At 41.7% G+C, this 24,113-nt stretch overlaps 1 protein-coding gene across 5 annotated transcripts in view; it reads left to right on the top strand.

Annotated features, from left to right (window-relative positions):
- The window catches only part of C2H3orf33 (chromosome 2 C3orf33 homolog), a 71,004-nt gene that overhangs the window by 13,850 nt on the left and 33,041 nt on the right, over positions 1 to 24,113 (top strand). Inside the window, exons 1-2 of one of the 5 annotated variants that reach the window (XM_054479523.2) lie at positions 7,118 to 7,311; positions 10,849 to 10,908. In XM_054479523.2, coding sequence (XP_054335498.1) covers positions 7,198 to 7,311; positions 10,849 to 10,908 — 174 coding nt within the window. In that variant the 5' untranslated portion in view covers positions 7,118 to 7,197. Of the gene's footprint in view, positions 1 to 7,113; positions 7,312 to 7,351; positions 7,379 to 10,848; positions 10,909 to 24,113 lie in introns of those variants that run through there. The other 4 variants (XM_054479526.2, XM_054479524.2, XM_054479525.2 and 1 more) reach the window with 4 other exon arrangements.

Raw genomic sequence — 24,113 nt, 5'->3', positions numbered from 1 at the left:
TCTTCTATATATGTGTCACACTCACTTCTGAGGACAAATGACATGCGGAGAGCCCCAGGTTGAGCAAAGCAACTCTAACTTTTTCTTAAGATTAACTTTTTCTTAAGATTAAGATTAAGATTAATCTTTTCTTAAAATTGGCCTGTAGTGGTGGCTCATACCTGTAATCCCAGCACTTTGGGAGGCCGAGGCAGGTGGATCATCTGAGGTCAGGAGTTCAAGACCAGCCTAGCTAACTGGTTAACATGGTGAAACCCTGTTTCTACTAAAAATACAAAAAATTAGCCGGGTGTGGTGGGGGCGTGCCTGTAATCTTAGCTACTCAGGAGGCTGAGGCAGGAGAATCGCTTGAACCCAGGAGGCGGAAGTTGCAGTGAGCTGAGATCGCACCATTGCATTCCAGCTTGGGCAGCAAGAGCGAAACGCGGTCTAAAAAAAAAAAAAAAGATTAAGTGGCCATGTTCTTGTCCACTTGGCATTGTCATAGTGATCCAAGCTGATTGTGCTGGAGGGGTGAGCCCCTGAGAGACGATAGCCAGTTTATAGATCAGCTAGCAGCCCATTAGGTGGTCTGGCATGATAATTTTGCTTGATAGGGATGACAATGACTAGACCAATTATAGTGTCAACATAAAATAAAATATAGAAATGAATCTCTAAGCAAAAGTTTTTATTCGGGAATATAGATAAAAATAGAATTGCAATTTGGGGCATAAGAACAGACCAGAATGGTCTTCAGAATGTCAAAAAAAAAAAAAGGAATATGTTGAGGTTTTATTGGGAAAGAGAAATGTAACATAAAATGTTTTGAAAGAGTTAACAGGTGCTGGCGAAGTCTTTTGGGAGCTGGCAAGCTCTGATGGGTGAGTGAGGGCGGTAGGTAAAAGTAATTGCCATTGAAAGTAATGTCAAAAACTGCAATTACTTAGTCTCAGGTTGTTTTGGCAGCTATTAGGTAAAATTAGTCTTAAGGTTATAATATGTTGTTTCAGAAGCTAAGGAGAGGCTGCCAGACAGTTCCTAGAGGAACTGCTTTGTGCCTTGGGGCTTTTTACCCCTGGTCCCTTGATTCTGGTATAGTTGAGTGTGACAGGAGTTATTCTAATTCATATAATCAATTTTTACAATAGTTTTTTAGAAGGTTGTATGGGAGAGATACCATGTATGTGTTAGTAGAGGAAGGAGAATAAGAAATACCCAGTGAGGCAAAAATAGAGTTGCTGAAGATAGGTTAATGATAGTATTCGTAGGGATCATAAACTTCTGCTCCCTGACAAGGGGAACAGTGTTTGTGGCTTATTGCCTTCCTTTGTGTTAAAAGATATTTTCTAATAGGCCAAATTAATTACCTTTCTATTTCTTTTCCTTTTTTTTTTTATCGAGACGGAGTCTCACTCCGCTGCCCAGGCTGGAGTGCAGTGGTGTGATCTACGCTCACTGCAACCTCTTCCTCCCGGGTTCAAGTAATTCGGTTCTCTGCCTCAGCCTCCCAAGTAGCTGGGATTACAGGTGCCCGCCACCAGGCCTGGCTAATTTTTGCATTTTTAGTAGAGATGGGGTTCCACTATCTTGGCCAGGCTGGTCTTGAACTCCTGACCTCGTGATCCATCTGCCTTGGCCTCCCAAAATGCTGGGATTACAGGCGTGAGCCACCGAGCCTGGCCTTCTTTTCCTTTTCTTAGTGGTTTTGTGAGTTGTTTTCTTAGTGGTTGCTGTAGTGATGACAATTTTGTGAGTTATTTCCTTAGTGGTTACTCTGGTAATTATAGAGTGAGTTATTTTCTTAGTGGTTACTCTAATGATTGCAATTAACATCTTATCTTAAAACAATCTAGTTCAGATGAATATCAACTTAATTTTAATAGATACAAAAACTTTGCTCCAATATAGCTGTTCCCTCTCCCAATCCTTTGAGCTTTTATTGCCATTCAAATTATATCTTTATTATAAGCCCATCTACACAGTTTTATGATTATGGTTTTATTCCAGTTGCCCTTTAGATCATATAGGAGAAGGAAAGAACTATAAACAAAAACATTTATACTGTATTTTGTATTTATCTGTTTAGTTACCTCTACTGGCACTCTTTAATTCTTAGTGTGGATTCAAGTTACTACCTCTGCTCTCTAATGGCTGTAGAGAATGGAAGGGAATGGAAGGGAAGAGGATGAGGACAGAAATAGACTCATCTTAGAAGAGAAGGAAGGATGGTAGACATTTTGCAGTTTAGATAATTGAAAAGTATCTCTTTCATTCAGCTAATACTTAATTAGAGTCTCCTATGTATCAGGAACTATGCTCAACACTGGGTATTAAGTCATAGACAGAGAGACATAGTAAAAAGACACAGTCCCTGTTCTACAATGGGGGAGAAAGGGGGAAAAAAAGCATATCAATCCTAAAATTATAAATTTGTGTTATGGATGGTGCAGACTTACTTGAGAGAGTGCTAGAAAACACCTCTTGTGGATATGATGTTTAAAATGAGATATGAAGGATAATGAGGCAGCTTGGTGATGGTGGTGGTGGTGAGGGGCTATGGGAAAACATAAAGGTAGAAGGATCAGGGTATTCTTGGCTGAGGGACCAGTGAGTGTAAAGGCTTTCAGACAGGGGTGAATCTAGCATTGTGAAGAAAAGAGAAAAGGTCAGTATGTTTGAGGCATAACGAATGAAGTAGGGAGTAGGAAAGATGAGCTTGGAGAGACAGGCAGGGTCTAGATCATGCAGGGCCTTGCGTGTGAACCTGAGGAGTTTTGATTTTACTCAAAGAACAATGGAGTACCCCCCTGACTTTTATTTATTTATTTATTTATTTATTTATTTTGAGATGGAGTCTCACTGTTGTTGCCCAGGCTGGAGTGCAATGGCGCATCTCGGCTCACTGCAGCCTCTGCCTCCCAGGTTCAAGCGATTCTCCTGCTTCAGCTTCCTGAGTAGCTGGGACTACAGGCATTTGCCACCATGCCCTGATAATTTTGTATTTTTAGTAGAGATGGGGTTTCACCATGTTGGTCAGGCCGGTCTTGAGCAATGGAGTACCCTTAAAGCAGAGATAATAGACTAAAAGAATGTAGTTTCTGCCTCAGGGCATATCCATACTTAGTGCAGTATGGTGCCAACCCTTAATTTTAGTTTTAAAACAGGGAGATATCATATAAAAAATCTAGATTTCCAGCTTTTCTTTTCTTTTCTTTTTCTTTTCTTTTTTTTTTTTTTTTTTTGAGACGGAGTTTCGCTCTCGTTGCCCAGGCTGGGGTGCAATGGTGCGATCTCAGCTCACCACAACCTCTGCCTCCCAGGTTCAAGGGATTCTCCTGCCTCAGCTTCGCAAGTAGCCGGGATTATAGGCACTACACACCACACCCAGCTAATTTTTATATTTTTAGTAGAGACAGGGTTTCTCCATGTTGGTCAGGCTGGTCTCTAACTCCTGACCTCAGGTGATCCACCCTCCTTGGCCTCCCAAATTGGTGGGATTACAGGCGTGAGCCAGCGCGCCCAGCCCCAGCTTCTCTTTTAAAAAGCTGAAGATCTCACCATATCTTACTCCAACTGGTGGAAGTTGGGTATAGTCCCATGTTGGGGTTTTGCCAGGCAAGTGCAAAAGAGGCAGAGGAAGATGGGAGGTCAGAATACTTTCAAGGGAGTAATTGTAAGGATAAACTATTGAGTCCAAGCTGGGTAATATGGCAACTGAATTCTAGAGGGAGGTGATGAATAGATCATGGTGGTTCAGTGGACTGGCATCTCAATTAACTCAAAGGATTATTTGTAACGGGTATTTTTACAAGTGAGCCAGAAGAACTGAAAGTTGTTGCAGGAGAGTGAGGTGTTAGCACTGTGATTGTGGATGTGGTAATTTCTGGTGAAGAAAAGTTCCAAGGTGTGACTATAGAAGTGGATGGCTGAAGTGGGGAAGAAGTAAAGGTCACTGGGCATGACAGTCAAACAACTAAGAGATCAGAATAATGAGAGGAATTGAGATGAAGATAAAGTCTTTAAGTCAGATGTAAAATCTTCAGTGAATAAGAGGGAGTCATGGGAAATCACAAGATCACAGCCCCAATGAAATCCTGAAGAGGATGAAAAAGTGATAATAGTTTGAAGAGCAAGGAAATCATGACCTCATCTGATCCTGAGGTATGTTGTGTAAGAAAAATAGAATGGTTGACTTTGAAACTGGGAACCAAGGCTAGAAACTGGGGTGAGAGTCTCATGAAATATTCAACTTTTTTCTTTTTCTTTGGTCTCTGGGAACACTTACATTAGTATCCAATCAATTTTTTTTTTTGAGACGGAGTTTCGCTCTTGTTGCCCAGGCTGGAATGTAATGGCATTATCTCAGCTCACTGCAACCTCTGACTCCCGGGTTCAAGCAATTATCCTGCCACAGCCTCCTGAGTAGCTGGGATTACAGGCATGCGCCACCACGCTTGGCTAATTTTTTTGTATTTTTTAGTGGAGATGGGATTTCTCCATATTGGTCAGGCTGGTCTTGAACTCCTGACCTCAGGTGATCTGCCAGCCTCGGCCTCCTAAAGTGCTGGGATTATAGGCATGAGCCACCATGCCCAACCCCTCCAATCAATTTTTTAAATGATAATTCCACCTCATTAATTTCAAACATTCAGTAAGAGTCTATTACAGATATATTCATGTTCAGTAGGAAATTAAGGGATGGGGCAGTGAATCTAAGTGTGTCTTTTCATGTATATCTCTCTGTTGAGGTCATGTAATCATCTTATTCAGTGAGTTCTCAGAAATTACCAGTAGGAAAAGGAAGAGTGTTCCTTAGTGGAGCTAACTCAGGAGCATAAGTCTCTGATTAATCTGCAGAAGTCCTGGAACAAGCACTACATTTCTCACATCAATGCTTAGTGAGGTGATGCTGAAACATTATTGAAGGAGACTTAAAGACATTTAGAGGACTTAGAGATGTCCAGGTGGCTGACATCTTAAATATTAAGAAAGACTTTGGGATGGAAAGTAGGGAGAATGGACTAACCTGTCTTCAACTAGGACAGTGAAAATGCTAGCAGATAGGAGATAAGAGGTATGGGACATTGGAAAACCAAAAGGAGTAATGTTAGGCAAATGATTGCCCGTAAAGAAATCCACACTTCTTTTCCTTTTATTAACTAAATTTATTTTAAATCTATTAACACAGAGATATTTTTATTTGAAATAGTGATTATGGATTAATATGTATCTTTGTAGATGGATTTTCCCCAATATTATTTGTATTCCACCCTTGATGGAAATTTGTAGGTATTTTTGTGATTTGGACAATTGCCTGTATAAGAGACAGTGTTGTGGTTAACTGCACAGAGTGAGCCAACTGGCTGAGTTGAATGCCTGCACAACATCCCAGTTTATCACTTCTTGGCTAGGTGACCTTAGCTACTGCCTTAATCATTCTGTGCATACTTGCTCTGTAAAACTGGGGTTAATAATAGTGCCTACCTCATAAGGTTGCTGGGAGGATGAAGAGAGTTAATGTCTGAAAAGCACCTAGAACAATACCTGGCACATAGCAAGCAAGACCCAAGTGTCAATGATTGTTATTTACTTTCTTTCTTTACTTTTTTTTTGAGACAGAGTCTTGCTCTGTTGCCCAGGCTGGAGTGCAGTGGTGCAATCTTGGTTCACTGCAACCTTTGCCTCCTGGGTTCAAGTGATTCTCCTGCCTCAGTCTCCTGAGTAGCTGGGACTACAGGTGCGTGCCACCACGCCTGGCTAATTTTTTGTATTTTTAGTAGAGACGGGGTTTCACCGTGTTAGCCAGGATGGTCTCGATCTCCTGATCTCATGATTCAACCTCCTCAGCCTCCCAAAGTGCTGGGATTACAGGGGTAAGCCACCACGCCCGGCCGTTGTTTACTTTCTATTGGCTATAACACAGAGACAATACACTCCTTGAAGCCACAACTCATAATATGTATTGTTAGGAATACAACATAGTCTGTTTTGACTTTTAAAGGTAATATTTGCATAAAGTAAAAAAAATAAAAGCTCCAGTAGTATAATTGCACTCCCCAATATGGTAGCCACTAGCCATATGTGACTAAATTAATTAAAGTTAATAAAGTTAAAAATTCAGTTCCTTGATTTCAGTAGCCACATTTCATGCAGGCAATACCCACATGAATCTACAGGACATTTCTATCACTGAAAAATGTTTATTAGAGCTGGCAAATTGTGAAACCTCTTGCCCTTTCCTACCTTCGCTCTCCCAGGGGTAGTCACTGTTACTAGTTTCTTGTATAGTATTTAGTATTTATTTATTTATTTGGATGCAGTCTTGCTCTGTTACCCAGGCTGGAGTGTAGTGGCATGATCTTGGCTCACTGCAACCTCCGCTTCCCAGGTTCAAGCGATTCTCTTGCCTCAGCCTCTTGAGTAGCTGGGATTATAGGCGCGTACCACCACGTTCGGATAATTTTTGTATTTTTAGTAGAGACGGAATTTCGCCATGTGGGCCAGGCTGGTCTCGAACCCCTGACCTCAAGTAATCCGCCCACCTCGGTCTCCCAAAGTGTTAGTATTACAGGCAGGAGCCACCACACCCGGCCTCAATATATATTTTTATTACACAAATGTTACCATATTTATTACACAAATGTTACCATATTATTTGCACTGCTCTGTATCTAATTTTTGTTTTATTTAAAATGTATTAACTACTGTTTTCTAACAGCTCAAAGATTTAGAGCATGCGATATTAGGTTTTCAGAGCAGCTCTTAAAACTTTAAAGCACAATTCGAGTATAAGAAATATGCATAGGTTTCAAGGACAGGCCGTATTTGGTTAAAAAATATGCATATGCTTTTCCTTGGGAGCAGGTGGAAGGAATGAATTACTTCAATTTCCTTCCTTGTGTGGCACCTGCGGAAACCGCCCTGCGGCTGGGTGAATTGAAGTCACCAACTGATAATCACCCTACTAACTTGATCGGGAATGCTTCAGCCCCCGCAGTGCTGCTCTGAGATCGCCTGCATCGTGGACTCACCCTGCATAAAAGCGGTTGGGGCACTGTTAAGACGTCTGATACCTGGGGCCCGCCCACTGGCGACTGCAGGTCGCAGGGCCACCCCGGTCCGCGGGGAAGGCGACCCCGCCGCCTTCCCGAGGTGCGCGGCGCCCCCTGCCGCCAGCCGGAGGAGCGCAGGGCCTGCTCGCAGGAGGCCGGGAACATGGCGGGGCAGCCCGCGGCCACTGGCTCGCCGTCTGCCGACAAGGACGGAATGGAGACCAACGTCGTGGCTCGGATCTCGCAGTGGGCAGACGACCACCTGCGCCTAGTCCGGGTACTGCGGCCACGCAGTCTGGACGGGTGGTGGGCGCGGGGCGGCACAGAGCGACCCTGAGAACAACGTGAGGCCTCAGGCGTGGATCCCGCCGGGGCCGGGGAGCGACAGAAAACTGCGGGGGAGTGAGCTCGAGAGGGCGACATCGCGAGTGTCGTGTGTGCGGAGAGGGCCGGGGGCGGGCCAGGGGGCCAGTTCGCCTCATTATTACAAGGACTGTGCTGGATCCTTGCTGGGCTGTGGGGGGCACCTCAAAGGGTGAGACGCAGCCCAGCTCGGGGATGCCACCTGGTCCATTAGAGCATTTGGGGAAGGCCCAGAGAGGAGACCGAGGAAGAGCAGGGAAGTCCTGTACGCTTTGGGAGAGAGCATTTCTAATTTTTATTTATTTTTAATTTTATTTTTTAGGGACAGGGTATTCCTCTCTGGCCCAAGCTGGAGTGCAGTGGCGCGATCATAGCTCACTGCTGCTGCTCCACCCCCTTCGGCCCCCACTTCAGCCTCCCGAGTAGCTGGAACCACAGGTTGCGCTACCCCATCGACTACTTTCTTTTAGAGACTGGGAATCTTGCTATGTTGTCCAGGCTGGCCTCCAGCTCCTGGCCTCAAGTGATCTCCCACCTCAGCCTCCCGAATAGATTTCTTTTTTTTGAGACGGGGTCTCCCTCTGTCACGCCTGGAGTGCAGTGGCACCATTATGTCTCATTGCAGCCTCCACTTCCTGGGCTTAAGCAATCCTCCCACCTCAGGCTCCCGAGTAGCTGGGGCTACAAGGCACTTGTCACCACACCAGGCTAATTTGTTTTTTGTTTGTAGAGGCAAGGTCTTCCTGTGTTGCCCAGGCTGGCCTTGAACTCCTGGTCTCAAGAGATCTGCCCGCCTCGACCTCCCAAAGCATTGGGATTGTAGGCATCAGCCACTGGTGCCCTGCCTTTTTTTTTTTTTTTTTAAGTGAAGCACTAAGCCTCTGGAGTTGAAGCAAGAGACGGACATGTTAGGCCACCAGGCAAGAGAGGGTTGTGGCTAAGACACAGAATTGTGGTGATATGAATTGTTTGGGTGTGAGGTACAAAGAAAGAGGTCCAAGGAGGCTGGTAATAGTTGCTGATAAGGAGAAGGAGTTGGAATAAATGATTTATTGGGGAAAATCTAGAGAACTTTTTGGACACGTACATGGAGATGTGCAAATTTGAAGATCGTTATTAGACTTCTAAGCAGAATTGTAGATGCTGTTCTTGGCAACTGGATATGGGGTCCGGTGTTGAAGGGAGATCAGAACCTGACGTAGAACATTGGGAATGACCTGCATAAACCTTAAGTAGCATTTAAAGCCGTGGGCTTGAATAACATCTCAGAGCAAGTGAGAAAAGCTACTGAAGAAGCCCTAGAATTTGGGGGATTATAAAATTGAGAATCTGGGAGTAAAGAGGAGGTCGGCGAAGACTAATAGGAAGCAGACAGTGAGGTAGTAAGAAAGTCAGGACAGCCAGGTGTTCTAGAAGCCAAGTGAAGAAAATGTTTTCAGAAGGAATCATTAACTTTAAAAAATAATACTGAAAAGTTGAGTAAGATAACTTTGCAAATGCTCTGCAGCCAAGCAGCACAAAGTCCAAAGCCATGCCTGTTTTCACTCACCATTGTAGCCCCAGTTCTTAGAGTAATGCCTGCTACTTAGTAAGTCCTAGATAAATATTTGTAGCATCACTGAATGGTAAATAATATATGTGTTAATTGGTGAAAACTCATTTCTTCCAGTTAAGCAGTAATAGATGCATGGGTTATTTCAAATTAAAAAATGACTTCAGAAGGATTATGGGAGGAAGTTGTGTAAATTAGAACATAGTTATAATATTACAAATAATCCAATCACAGAACCCAGAGTATGTACCTTTGTGCATATTTTCAATCTCATTTCTTTTTTCTGTTTTTTTAGACGAAGTCTCCCACTTGTCACCCAGGCTGGAGTGCAATGGTGTGATCTCAGCTCACTGCAACCTCTGCCTCCCGGGTTCAAGTGATTCTCCTGCCTAACACTCCTGAGTAGCTGGGATTACAGGTGCCTGCCACCAAGCCTGGCTAATTTTTGTATTTTTAGTAGAGATGGGGTTTCACCATGTTGGCCAGGCTGTCTCGAACTCCTGACCTCAGGTGATCTGCCCGCCTTGGCCTCCCAAAGTGCTGGAATTACAGGCACGAGCCACTGCGCCCGGCCTCTTTTTTCCTTTGAGACAGAGTCTCACTCTGTTGCCCAGGCTGGAGTGCAGTGGCACAATCTCGGCTCACGGCAACCTCCACCTCCTGGGTTCTAGCGATTCTCGTGCCTCAGCCTCCTGAGTGGCTGGAATTACAGATGTGTGCTACCACGTCCAGCTAGTTTTTTGTATTTTTAGTAGAGATGAGGTTTCACCATGTTGGCCAGGCTGGTCTCAAACTCCTGACTTCAAGTGATCCACCTGCCTCGGCCTCCCCAAGTGCTGAGATTACAGGTGTGAGGCACCACACCTGGCCTCAATCTCATTTCTTTTTTTTTTTTTTTTGAGACTGAGTCTTACTCTGTTGCCCAGGCTGGAGTGCAATGGCACAATCTCGGCTCACTGCAACCTCTGCCTCCCGGATTCAAGCGATTCTCCTGCCTTAGCCTCCTGAGTAGCTGGGACTACAGGCGCCCACACCACGCCCGGCTAATTTTTTGTATTTTTAGTAGAGACGAGGTTTCACCGTTTTAGTCAGGATGGTCTCGATCTCCTGACCTCGTGATCCGCCTGCCTCCGCCTCCCAAAGTGCTGGGATTACAGGCGTGAGCCACCCCGCCCAGCCAATCTCATTTCTTATATACCTAGTTGTACTGATGGAAGGAAAGTGTGTTAGATTATTACTCTTTCTGAGAGAGTTGCAGGATTCTTAATTTTTCATTAACTCCTTTAGGCCTACCCCAGTTTAAATGAAACACTTTAAAAAACATCACTTAGTATTCCCCAGCCATTTACCCACATTTGCCAAGGTACTGTATATTAAGGCTTTAGTGATAAAATTTTCTACCAAATACTTAAATTCCCACTATGGATGCAAGGTTATACTAATTACTATGGGTACTGTATAGGAAGTACTAGACCAGTTCATATATTGATGGAACTGATAGTTAAATAATACGATCAGTAGAGAACCATCTAATACTATATACATATATGTATCTGTGTATCGAGGTGGGTGGGTGTGTATATGTGTGTGTATATGTTTACATATATATGTATGTGTATATGTTTACATATATATGTATGTGTATATGTTTAAATATATATATAAATGTCTCTGTGTGCCAGATTGGGAAAGAATTTGAGTACTATAAAAGTTAAAAGAATTCATCATAATGAACGAGTGGACAGTTTTTGAAGAAGTGGGCCTTTATTTGAAAGACATACATTGTTTGTACAATTAGATATAGAGAGGACAGTCTTCTTTTTTTCCACCTTCTAATTAGTGCTTTCATTATTGGGACTAATAATTAGTGAGGGTTAACCCTTAAATCTCTTTCTGTAGAACATCAGCACTGGAATGGCCATAGCTGGAATAATGTTACTTCTGAGAAGCATTCGACTGGTAAGTTAAAAAATGAAAAAGACATTACAACAAGCGGTAGGTAGTTTATTCCCATTTCAGACAATTTTTATCTCAAACAGTGTATCATATTGTTACTCGTATTGGTAGCTTTTCAATAGTATTTTAGAACAATGAACATATTTTAAGGTCTTGGTTTAAATGTAACACATCCACAGGATTTTACAGAAAGTAATTGCATGGTTTATATTTCCATAATCACTTTTTTTCATGCTTAAAAAGGAATCTGAAAAGGATTTAGTTTGCTAGAATGTTATAATCACTAAATTTGCATTTCAAACACTGTAGAATATCTTAAAGTGTTTTCTTGTGGTGCTTTTTGATTTAGACCACAGTTGAATTATGTCCCTTAGCACTCAATAATTTGTGCTTCCAGTTAGCGCATTTTCTTAGCTCTTTCAATAATGTTTTATTGGTAGCATAATAGACATAATATTTTTTCTATGCCCATTAAACAACTCCAGGGGACAGGGCGGTGGCTTATGCCTGTAATCCCAGCACTTCGAGAGGCTGAGGCGGGTGGATCACCTGAGGTCAGGAGTTCGAGACCAGCCTGGCCAACATGATGAAACCCTGTCTCTACTAAAAATACAAACAATTAGCCAGGTGTGGTGTCAGGTGCCTGTAATCCCAGCTACTCAGGAGGCTGAGGCAGGAGAATCACTTGAACCTGGGAGGCAGAGGTTGCAGTGAGCTGAAACTGTGTCACTGCATTCCAGCCTGGGCAACAAGAGTGAAACTCTGTCTCAAACAACAAAACAAAACAAACAATAACTCCAACTTCCCTTTCCCCTCATCCCCTGGCATCCATCGTTCCATTTTCTGTCTCTATGATTTTGAGCATTCTAGATATCTCATGTAAGTGGCATTATATTGTATTTTTTTGTGACTGGCTTTTTTCACTTAGCCTGGTATTACTAAGATTCATCCATGTTGTTACATATATCATAATTTTTGTCCTTTTTAAGACTGACAATATTCCATTGTAAGTGTATATCACGTTTTGCTTTTCTGTTCATTTGTTGATGGACACTTGGGTTGCTTCCATATTTTAGCTGTCGTGAATAATGCTGCTATGAACATGCATGTACAGATATCTCTTTGAGATCCTGCTTTCAGTTATTTTGAGTTTCAGTTATATACCCAGAAGTGGATTAGATGGTCATTGTGTTTTTTTTTTAATTTAATTTTATTATTATTATACTTTTAAGTTTTAGGGTACATGTGCACAATGTGCAGGTTAGTTACATATGTATACATGTGCCATGCTGGTGTGCTGCACCCATTAACTCGCCATTTAGCATTAGGTATATCTCCTAAAGCTATCCCTCCCCGCTCCCCCTAACCCACAACAGTCCCCAGAATGTGATGTTCCCCTTCCTGTGTCCATATGTTCTCATTGTTCAATTCCCACCTGTGAGTGAGAATATGCGGTGTTTGGTTTTTTGTTCTTGTGATAGTTTACGGAGAATGATGATTTCCAGTTTCATCCATGTCCCTACAAAGGACATGAACTCATCATTTTTTATGGCTGCATAGTATTCCATGGTGTATATGTGCCACATTTTCTTAATCCAGTCTATCATTGTTTGACATTTCGGTTGGTTCCAAGTTTTTGCTATTGTGAATAATGCTGCAATAAACATACGTGTGCATGTGTCTTTATAGCAGCATGATTTATAGTCCTTTGGGTATATGCCCAGTAATGGGATGGCTGGGTCAAATGGTATTTCTAGTTCTAGATCCCTGAGGAATCGCCACACTGACTTCCACAAGGGTTGAACTAGTTTACAGTCCCACCAACAGTGTAAAAGTGTTCCTATTTCTCCACATCCTCTCCAGCACCTGTTGTTTCCTGACTTTTTAATGATTGCCATTCTAACTGGTGTGAGATGGTATCTCACTGTGATTTTGATTTGCATTTCTCTGATGGCCAGTGATGGTGAGCATTTTTTCATGTGTTTTTTGGCTGCATAAATGCCTTCTTTTGAGAAGTGTCTGTTCATGTCCTTCGCCCACTTTTTGATGGGGTTGTTTGTTTTTTTCTTGTAAATTTGTTTGAGTTCATTGTAGATTCTGGATATTAGCCCTTTGTCACATGAGTAGCTTGTGAAAATTTTCTCCCATTTTGTAGGTTGCCTGTTCACTCTGACGGTAGTTTCTTTTACTGTGCAGAAGCTCTTGAGTTTAATTAGATCCCATTTGTCAATTTTGGCTTTTGTTGCCATTGCTTTTGGTGTTTTAGACATGAAGTCCTTGCCCATGCCTATGTCCTGAATGGTAATGCCTAGGTTTTCTTCTAGGGTTTTTATGGTTTTAGGTCTAACGTTTAAGTCTTTAATCCATCTTGAATTAATTTTTGTATGAGGCGTAAGGAAGGGATCCAGTTTCAGCTTTCTACATATGGCTAGCCAGTTTTCCCAGCACCATTTATTAAATAGGGAATCCTTTCCCCATTGCTTGTTTTTCTCAGGTTTGTCAAAGATCAGATAGTTGTAGATAGGTGGCGTTATTTCTGACGGCTCTGTTCTGTTCCATTGATCTATATCTCTGTTTTGGTACCAGTACCATGCTGTTTTGGTTACTGTAGCCTTGTAGTATAGTTTGAAGTCAGGTAGCGTGATGCCTCCAGCTTTGTTCTTTTGGCTTAGGATTGACTTGGTGATGCGGGCTCTTTTTTGGTTCCATATGAACTTTAAAGTAGTTTTTTCCAATTCTGTGAAGAAAGTCATTGGTAGCTTGATGGGGATGGCATTGAATCTATAAATTACTTTGGGCAGTATGGCCATTTTCATGATATTGATTCTTCCTATCTATGAGCATGGAGTGTTCTTCTATTTGTTTGTATCCTCTTTTATTTCATTGAGCAGTGGTTTGTAGTTCTCCTTGAAGAGGTCCTTCACATCCCTTGTAAGTTGGATTCCTAGGTATTTTATTCTCTTTGGAGCAATTGTGAATGGGAGTTCACTCATGATTTGGCTCTCTGTTTGTCTGTTATTGGTGTATAAGAATGCTTGTGATTTTTGTACATTGATTTTGTATCCTGAAACTTTGCTGAAGTTGCTTATCAGCTTAAGGAGATTTTGGGCTGAGACAATGGGGTTTTCTAGATATACAATCATGTCATCTGCAAACAGGGACAATTTGACTTCCTCTTTTCCTAACTGAATACCCTTTATTTCCTTCTCCTGCCTGATTGCCCTGGCCAGAACTTCCAACACTATGTTGAATAGAAGTGGTGAGAGAGGGCATCCCTGTCTTGTGCCAGTTTTCAAAGGGAATGCTTCCAGTTTTTGCCCATTCAGTATGATATTGGCTGTGGGTTTGTCATAGATAGCTCTTATTATTTTGAGATACGTCCCATCAATACCTAATTTATTGAGAGTTTTTAGCATGAAGCGTTGTTGAATTTTGTCAAAGGCCTTTTCTGCATCTATTGAGATAATCATGTGGTTTTTGTCTTTGGTTCTGTTTATATGCTGGATTACATTTATTGATTTGCGTATATTGAACCAGCCTTGCATCCCAGGGATGAAGCCCACTTGATCATGGTGGATAAGCTTTTTGATGTGCTGCTGGATTTGGTTTGCCAGTATTTTATTGAGGATTTTTGCATCAATGTTTATCAAGGATATTGGTCTAAAATTCTCTTTTTTTGTTGTGTCTCTGCCCGGCTTTGGTATCAGGATGATGCTGGCCCCATAAAATGAGTTAGGGAGGATTCCCTCTTTTTTCTATTGACTAGAATAGTTTCAGAAGGAATGGTACCAGTTCCTCCTTGTACCTCTGGTAGAATTCGGCTGTTAATCCATCTGGTCCTGGACTCTTTTTTGTTGGTAAGCTATTGATTATTGCCACAATTTCAGAGCCTGTTATTGGTCTGTTCAGAAAGTCAACTTCTTCCTGGTTTAGTCTTGGGAGGGTGTATGTGTCGAGGAATTCATCCGTTTCTTCTAGATTTTTTAGTTTATTTGCGTAGAGGTGTTTGTAGTATTCTCTGATGGTAGTTTGTATTTCTGTGGGATCGGTGGTGATATCCCCGTTATCATTTTTTATTGCGTCTATTTGATTCTTCTCTCTTTTCTTCTTTATTAGTCTTGCTAGCGGTCTATCAATTTTGTTGATCCTTTCAAAAAATGAGCTCCTGGATTCATTAATTTTTTGAAGGATTTTTTGTGTCTCTATTTCCTTCAGTTCTGCTCTGATTTTAGTTGTTTCTTGCCTTCTGCTAGCTTTTGAATGTGTTTGCTCTTGCTTTTCTAGTTCTTTTAATTGTGATGTTAGGGTGTCAATTTTGGATCTTTCCTGCTTTCTCTTGTGGGCATTTAGTGCTATAAATCTCCCTCTACACACTGCTTTGAATGTGTCCCAGAGATTCTGGTATGTTGTATCTTTGTTCTCGTTGGTTTCAAAGAACATCTTTATTTCTGCCTTCATTTCGTTATGTACCCGGTAGTCATTCAGGAGCAAGTTGTTCAATTTCCATGTAGTTGAGCGGTTTTGAGTGAGTTTCTTAATCCTGAGTTCTAGTTTGATTGCACAGTGGTCTGAGAGACAGTTTGTTATAATTTCTGATCTTTTATATTTTCAGAGGAGAGCTTTACTTCCAACTATGTGGTCAATTTTGGAATAGGTGTGGTGTGGTGCTGAAAAAAATGTATATTCTGTTGATTTGAGGTGGAGAGTTCTGTAGATGTCTATTAGGTCTGCTTGGTGCAGAGCTGAGTTCAGTTCCTGGGTATCCTTGTTGACTTTCTGTCTCGTTGATCTGTCTAATGTTGACAGTGGGGTGTTAAAGTCTCCCATTATTATTGTGTGGGAGTCTAAGTCTCTTTGTAGGTCACTCAGGACTTGCTTTATGAATCTGGGTGCTCCTGTATTGGGTGCATATATATTTAGGATAGTTAGCTCTTCTTGTTGAATTAATCCCTTTACCATTATGTAATGGCCTTCTTTGTCTCTTTTGATCTTTGTTGGTTTAAAGTCTGTTTTATCAGAGACTAGGATTGCAACCCCTGCCTTTTTTTGTTTTCCATTTGCTTGGTAGATCTTCCGCCATCCTTTTATTTTGAGCCTATGTGTGTCTCTGCACATGAGATGGGTTTCCTGAATACAGCACACTGATGGGTCTTGACTCTTTATCCAATTTGCCAGTCTGTGTCTTTTAATTGGAGTATTTAGTCCATTTACATTTAAAGTTAATATTGTTATGTGTGAATTTGATCCTGTCATTATGATGTTAGCTGGTTATTTTGCTCGTTAGTTGATGCAGTTTCTTCCAAGCCTCGATGGTCTTTACAATTTGGCATGATTTTGCAGTGGCTGGTACTGGTTGTTCCTTTCCATGTTTAGTGCTTCCTTCAAGAGCTCTTTTAGGGCAGGCCTGGTGGTGACAAAATCTCTCAGCATTTGCTTGTCTGTAAAGTATTTTATTTCTCCTTCACTTATGAAGCTTAGTTTGGCTGGATATGAAATTCTGGGTTGAAAATTCTTTTCTTTAAGAATGTTGAATATTGGCCCCCACTCTCTTCTGGCTTGTAGCGTTTCTGCCGAGAGATCCGCTGTTAGTCTGATGGGCTTCCCTTTGTGGGTAACCCGACCTTTCTCTCTGGCTTCCCTTAACATTTTTTCCTTCATTTCAACTTTGGTGAATCTGACAATTATGTGTCTTGGAGTTGCTCTTCTCGAGGAGTATCTTTGTGGTGTTCTCTGTATTTCCTGAATCTGAATGTTGGCCTGCCTTGCCAGATTGGGGAAGTTCTCCTGGATAATATCCTGCAAAGTGTTTTCCAACTTGGTTCCATTCTCCCCGTCACTTTCAGGTACACCAATCAGACGTAGATTTGGTCTTTTCACATAGTCCCATATTTCTTGGAGGCTTTGTTCGTTTCTTTTTATTCTTTTTTCTCTAAACTTCCCTTCTTGCTTCATTTCATTCATTTCATCTTCCATCACTGATACCCTTTCTTCCAGTTGATCGCATCGGCTCCTGAGGCTTCTGCATTCTTCACGTAGTTCTCAAGCCTTGGCTTTCAGCTCCATCAGCTCCTTTAAGCACTTCTCTGTATTGGTTATTCTAGTTATACATTCGTCTAATTTTTTTTTCAAAGTTTTCAACTTCTTTGCCTTTGGTTTGAATTTCCTCTTGTAGCTCAGAGTAGTTTGATCATCTGAAGCCTTCTTCTCTTAACTTGTCAAAGTCATTCTCCATCCAGCTTTGTTCTGTTGCTGGTGAGGAGCTGTGTTCCTTTGGAGGAGGAGAGGCGCTCTGCTTTTTAGAGTTTCCAGTTTTTCTGCTCTGTTTTTTCCCCATCTTTGTGGTTTTATCTACTTTTGGTCTTTGATGATGGTGATGTACAGATGGGTTTTTGGTGTGGATGTCTTTTCTGTTTGTTAATCCCCTTTCTAACAGACAGGACCCTCAGCTGCAGGTCTTTTGGAGTTTGCTAGAGGTCCACTCCAGACCCTGTTTGCCTGGGTACCTGCAGCGGTGGCTGCAGAACAGCAGATTTTCGTGAACCGCAAATGCTGCTGTCTGATTGTTCCTCTGGAAGTTTTGTCTCAGAGGAGTACCCGGCCGTGTGAGGTGTCAGTCTGCCCCTACTGGGGGGTGTCTCCCAGTTAGGCTGCTCGGGGGTCAGGGGTCAGGGACCCACTTGAGGAGGCAGTCTGCCCGTTCTCAGATCTCCAGCTGTGTGCTGGGAGAACCATTGCTCTCTTCAAAGCTGTCAGACAGGGACATTTAAGTCTGCAGAGGTTACTGCTGTCTTTTTGTTTGTCTGTGCCCTGCCCGCAGAGGTGGAGCCTACAGAGGCAGCCAGGCCTCCTTGAGCTGTGGTGGGTTTCACCCAGTTTGAGCTTCCTGGCTGCTTTGTTTACCTAAGCAAGCCTGGGCAATGGCGGGCACCCCTCCCCCAGCCTTGCTGCCGCCTTGCAGTTTGATCTCAGACTGCTGTGCTAGCAATCAGCGAGACCCCATGGGCGTAGGACCCTCCAAGCCAGGTGCGGGATATAATCTCCTGGTGCGCCGGTTTTTAAGCCTGTTGGAAAAGCGCAGTATTGGGGTGGGAGTGACCCGATTTTCCAGGTGCCGTCTGTCACCCCTTTCTTTAACTAGGAAAGGGAACCCCCTGACCCCTTGCGCTTCCTGAGGGAGGCAATGCCTCGCCCTGCTACGGCTCACACAGGGTGCGCTGCACCCACTGTCCTGCACCCACTGTCTGGCACTCCCTAGTGAGATGAACCCGGTACCTCAGATGGAAATGCAGAAATCACCCGTCTTCTGCGTCGCTCTCGCTGGGAGCTGTAGACTGGAGCTTTTCCTATTTGGCCATCTTGGCTCCACCCCAAAAGATGGTCATTGTGTTTTTAATTTTTTTTTTTTTTTTTTTTTAGACAGAGTCTCACTCTGTCGCCCAGGAAGGAGTGAAGTGGTGTGATCTTGGCTCACTATAACTTCCGCCTCCCGGGTTCAAGCAATTCTCCTGCCTCAGCCTCCCGAGTAGCTGAGATTACAGGCACCTGCCACCACACCTAATTGTTTTGTATTTTTGGTAGAGACAGGGTTTTACCATGTTGGTCAGGCTGGTCTCGAACTCTTGACCTCAAGTGATACACCCACCTTGGTCTCCCAAAGTGCTGGGATAACAGGCGTGAGCCCCTGCACCCGGCCTATTTTTAATTTTCTGAGTAACTGCCATACTGTTTTTTACAGTGGCTGTACTATTTTACGTTACCACTAACAATGCACAAGAGTTTCAATTTCAGCACATCCTTACTAACAGTTATTATTTTCTGGTTTTTTGTTAGTAGTCATCCTAATGGGTTTGAGGTAGTATCTCATTGTGGTTTTGATTTGCATTTTTCTAATGATTAGTGATGTTGAGCATCTTTTCATGTGGTTATTGGCCTTTCATATATGTTTTTTGTATAAATGTCTATTCAGCTCTTTTGCCCCTTTTTGAATGGGGTTGTTTTTTTGTTGTTGAATTTTAGGAGTTCTCTACATTCTGAGTCCCTGATTAGGTAAATTATTTGCAAATATTTTCTCACATTCATTCTGTATGTTGCCTTTTTTTTTTTGGAGACAAGGTCTCACTCTGTTGACCAGGCTAGAGTGCACTGGCATGATCATGGCTCATTGCAGCCTCAACCTCTTGGCCTCAAGTGATCCTCATGTCTCAGCTTCCTGAGTAGTTAGGACTAAAGGCACCTGCCACCATGCCTGGCTAATTTTTAATTTTTCTGTAGCAGTGGCGCCTCTTTGTGCTGCCCAGGCTGGTCTTGAACTCTTGTCCTCAAGCATTTCTCCCATCTTAGCCTCCCAAAGTGCTGGGATTACAGACATGAGCCACTGCACCCCACCTATGTGTTTACTTTTTCTAATCTCTGTTGATAGTGCTCATTGATGTGCAAGTTTTAAATTCTTATGAAGTCCAATTTGTCTATATTTTCCTTTTTTCATTTTAATTTTTGTGAGTACATACTAGGTGTATATATTCATGGGGTACATGAGATATTTTGATACAGGCATACAGTCCATAATAATCACATCAGAGTAAATAGGGTATTCATCACCTCAAGCATTTCTTTTTTCGTGTTGCAAACAATCCAATTATGCTCCTTTAGTTATTTTAAAATGTACAATAAATTATTGTTGACTGTAGTCACCCTGTTGTGCTACCAAATACTAGATCTTATTCATTCTATTTAATTATATTTTCATACCCATTAACCAACCCCACTTCTTGCTCATCCCCAGCTACCCTTCCCAGGTTCTGGCAACCATTATTCTACTCTCTGTCTCCATGAATTCAATTTTTAAATTTTTTAGTTCCCTCAAATAAGTGAGAACATGCAAAGTTTGTCTTTCTCTGCCTGGCTTACTTCACTTAACATAATGACCTCCATTCCATCCATGGTGTTGCAAACAACAGTTCTATTTAAGGCTGAATAGTATTCTACCATGTATATGTACCATATTTTCTTTTTTCTTTTTTGAGACGAGATCTCACTCTGTCACCCAGGTTGAGTGCAGTGGTGTGATCATGACTCACTGCAGCCTTGATCTTGCGGGCTCAAGTGATCCTCTCATGTCAGCCTCCTGAGTAGCTGGGACCACAGGTGTGAGCCACCATGCCCAGCTAATTTTTGTACTTTTTGGAGAGACAGGGTTTTGCCATGTTACCCAGGCTGATCTCCAGCTCCTGGGCTCAAGTGATCTGCCTGCCTTGGCCTCCCAAAGTGCTGGGATTACAGACATGATCCACTGCACCCAGCCCACATTTTCTTTATCCATTCATCTGTTGATGGACACTTAGCTTGCTTCCAAATCATGGCTATTGTGAATAGTGCTGTGATAAGCGTGGGATTAAAGATATCTCTTTGATATACAGATTTCCTTTCTTTTGGTATATATCTAATAGTGGAACTGCTGGATCATATGGTACTTCTATTTTTAGTTTTTTGAGGGGCCTTCAAACTGTTCTCCATAACGGTTGTAATAATTTACATTTTTCACCAACAGTGTACGAAGGTTTCCTTTTCATCCTTGCCAGCGTTTGTTATTGCCTGTCTTTTGGATAAAAGCCATTTTAATTGGGGTGAGATGATATCCTATTGTAGTTTTGATTTGCATTTCTCTGATGATCAGTGATGTTGAGCACTTTATCATGCACCTGTTTGCCATTTGTATGTCTTCTTTTGAGAAATGCCTATTGACATCTCGTGACCATTTTTAAATGAGATCGTTAGATTTTTTTCCTGTAGAGTTGCTTGAGCTCTTTATATAATCTGGTTATTAATTCCTTGTCAGATGGATGGTTTGCACATATTTTCTCCTGTTCTGTGGGTTGTCTCTTCACTTTGGTGATTGTTTCCTTTGTGGTGCAGAAGCTCTTTAACTTGATATGATCTTGTTTGTCTATTTTTTCTTTGGTTGCCTGTGCTTATGTGGTATTTTTCAAGAAATCTTTGCTCAGTCCAATGTCCTGGAGAGTTTTCCCAATGTTTTCTTATAGGAGAGTTATAGTTTGAGGTCTTAGATTTAAGTCTTTAATGCATTTTGATTTTATTTTTGTATATGATGAGAGAGAGAGGTCTAGCTTCATTCTTTTGCGTATAGATATCCAGTATTCCCAGCATCACTTATCGAAGAGACTGCCCTTTCTCCAATTTATGTTCTTGGCACCTTTGTTGAAAATGAGTTCACTGTAGATGTATGGATTTGTTTCTGGGTTCTCTATTCTGTTCCATTGGTCTATGTGTCAGTTTTTATGCCAGTACCATGCCATTTTAGTTACTATAGCTCTTATAATTTGAAGTCAAGTAATGTGATGGTTCCAGTTTTGTTCATTATACTCAGGATAACTTTGGCTATTCTGGGTCTTTTATGGCTCCATATAAATTTGAGGATTGTTTTTTCTGTTTCTGTGAAGAATGCCATTGGTATTTTGATAGGGATTGCATTGAATCTGTAGATTGCTTTGGGTAATATGGGCATGTTAACAATATTGATTCTTCCAGTCCACCCATTAACATGGAAAATTTTCTCATTGTTTGTACCCTTTTCAATTTGTTTCATTAGTGTTTTATAGCCTTTTTTTTTTTTTTTCTTTGAGACAGATACTCACCCTGTCACTCAAGCTGGAGTGCAGTGGTACAATCTTGGCTCACTGAAACCTCCACCTCCTGGGTTCAAGCAATTCTCATGCCTCAGCCTCCCAAGTAGCTGGGATTACAGGCATGTGCCACCATGCCCGGCTAATTTTTGCATTTTTAGTAGAGATAGGGTTTCACCATATTGGCCAGGCTGGTCTTGAACTCCTGGTATCAAGTGATCTGCCCACTTTGGCCTCCCAAAGTGCTGGGATTACAGGCATGAGCCACTGCACCCAGCCAGTGTATTATAGTTTTCGTTGTAGAAATCTTTCACTTCTTTGGGCAAATTAATTCCTAGGTATTTAATTTTCTTTCCAGATATTGTAAACGGGATTACTTTCTTGATTTCTTTTTCAGATTGTTCACTGTTGGCATATAGAAATGCCACTGATTTTTACATATTGATATTGTATCCTGCAACTGTACTGAATTTGTTTATCAGTTCCAATAGTCTTTTGGTGGAGTCTTTAGGTTTTTTCGAATACAGGAGGATCATATCGTCTGCAAACAAGAAAAATTTAACTTCTTTTTTTCCAATTCAGTTGCTCTTAATTTCTTTCTTTTGTCTGAGTGCTCTAGTTAGGACTTCTAATACTATATTGAATAACAGTGGTGAAAGTGGGCATCCTTGTCATAGTCTAGATCATTGAGGAAAGGCTTTCAGTTTTTCCCCATTCCTTATGATACTAGGGCTGTGGGTCTGTTGTATATGGCTTTTATTGTGTTGACGTATGTTCCTTCTGTAGCATTTTGTGAGGGTTTTATCATGAAGGAATGTTGATTTTATCCAATGCTTTTTCAGCATCTGTTGAAATGTTCACGTTTGTATGGTTTTTGTCTTTTCTTTGAGATGGAGTCTCTCTCTGTCACCCAGGCTAGAGTGCAGTGGTGTGACCTCGGCTACTGCAACCTCCACCTCTCAGGTTCAAGCAATTCTCTTCAGCCTCCCAAGTAGCTGGAATTACAGGCACCCACCACCACGCCTGGCTAATTTTTGTATTTTTAGTAGAGGCAGGGTTTTGCCATGTTGACCAGGCTAGTCTCGAACTCCTGACTTCAGGTGATCTGCCTGCCTTGGCCTCCCAAAGTACTGGGATTACAGGCATGAGCCACCGTGCCAGGCCTGTCCTTCATTTTGTCGATATGATGTATCACATCGATTGATTTATGTATGTTGAACCATCCTTGCATCCCTGGGATAAATCCCACTTGGTCAAAGATCTTTTTAATATGTTGTTGAATTTGATTTGCAGGTATTTCTTTGAGGATTTTTGCATTAATGTTCATCAGGGATATTGACTTGTAGTTTTCTTTTTTGATGTGTCTTTGTCTGGTTTTAGTATCAGTATAATACTAGCCTTGTAGAATGAGTTTGGAAGTATTCCCTCTTCCTCTATTTTTTGAATCATTTGAGTAGGATTGGTATTTATTTTTCTCTTAAAGGTTTGGTAAAATTCAGCAATGAAGTCATTGAGTCCTGGGCTCTTCATTGCTGGCAGAGTTTTTATTACAGCTTTGATATCATTACTTTTTATTATGGCTTTGTTTTCATTACTTGTTATTGATCTGTTCAGGTTTTGGATTTCTTCATGTTACAATATTGGTAGGTTGTACGTATCTAGGAATTAGCTATTTCTCTAGATTTTCCAACTTATTGGCATATAGTTGTTCATAGTAGCCTCTAATAATTTTTTGAATTTTTGTGGTATTGGTTTTAATGTCTCCTTTTTCATTTCTGATTTTATTTATTTGAGTCTCCTCTCTTTTTTTCTTAGTCTGGCTAAAGGTTTGTCAGCTTTATTTATCTTTTCAAAAAACCAACTTTTCATATCCCTAATCTTTTGTATTCCTTCACTGCAATTTCATTTATTTTTGCTCTGATCTTTATTATTTTTTTTTCTTCTACTAATTTTGGGTTTGGTTTGCTCTTGCTTTTCTAATTCTTTTAAATGGATTCCTGTTTGCTTTTCTACTTTTTTGATGTAGGTGCTTATAGCTATAAAATTTCCTTTTAATACTGCTTTTGCTGTATCCTGTGGGTGTTGATATGTTGTGTTTTCATCATTATTATTTTTTATTTTTTAGATGGAGTCTTGCTCTGTTGCCCAGGCTGAAGTGCAATGGCACGATCTTGGCTCACTGCAACCTTCGCCTCCTGGGTTCAAGCAATTCTTCTGCCTCAGCCTCTTGATTAGCTGGTATTACAGGCGTGCACCACCACATCTGGCTAATTTTTGTATTTTTAGTAGAGACAGGGTTTCACCGTGTTGGCCAGGCTGGTCTCGAATTCCTGACCTCAGGTGATCTGCCCGCCTTGGCCTCCCAAACTGCTGGAATTACAGGTGTAAGCCACCGCTCCCAGCCTTCATTACCATTTGATTCAAGAAATTTTTAAATTTCTTTTTTTTTTTTAAACGGAGTCTCGCTCTGTTGCCCAGGGTAGAGTGCAGTGGCGCGATCTCGGCTCACTGCAAGCTCCGCCTCCCGGGTTCACGCCATTCTCCTGCCTCAGCCTCCCGAGTAGCTGG

This window comes from Pongo pygmaeus, chromosome 2 (genome assembly GCF_028885625.2).
Source record: "Pongo pygmaeus isolate AG05252 chromosome 2, NHGRI_mPonPyg2-v2.0_pri, whole genome shotgun sequence".
NCBI lineage: Eukaryota > Metazoa > Chordata > Mammalia > Primates > Hominidae > Pongo > Pongo pygmaeus.
The sequence above is the reverse complement of the archived record's forward strand: the minus strand, read 5'-3'. Positions and strand labels throughout refer to the sequence as shown.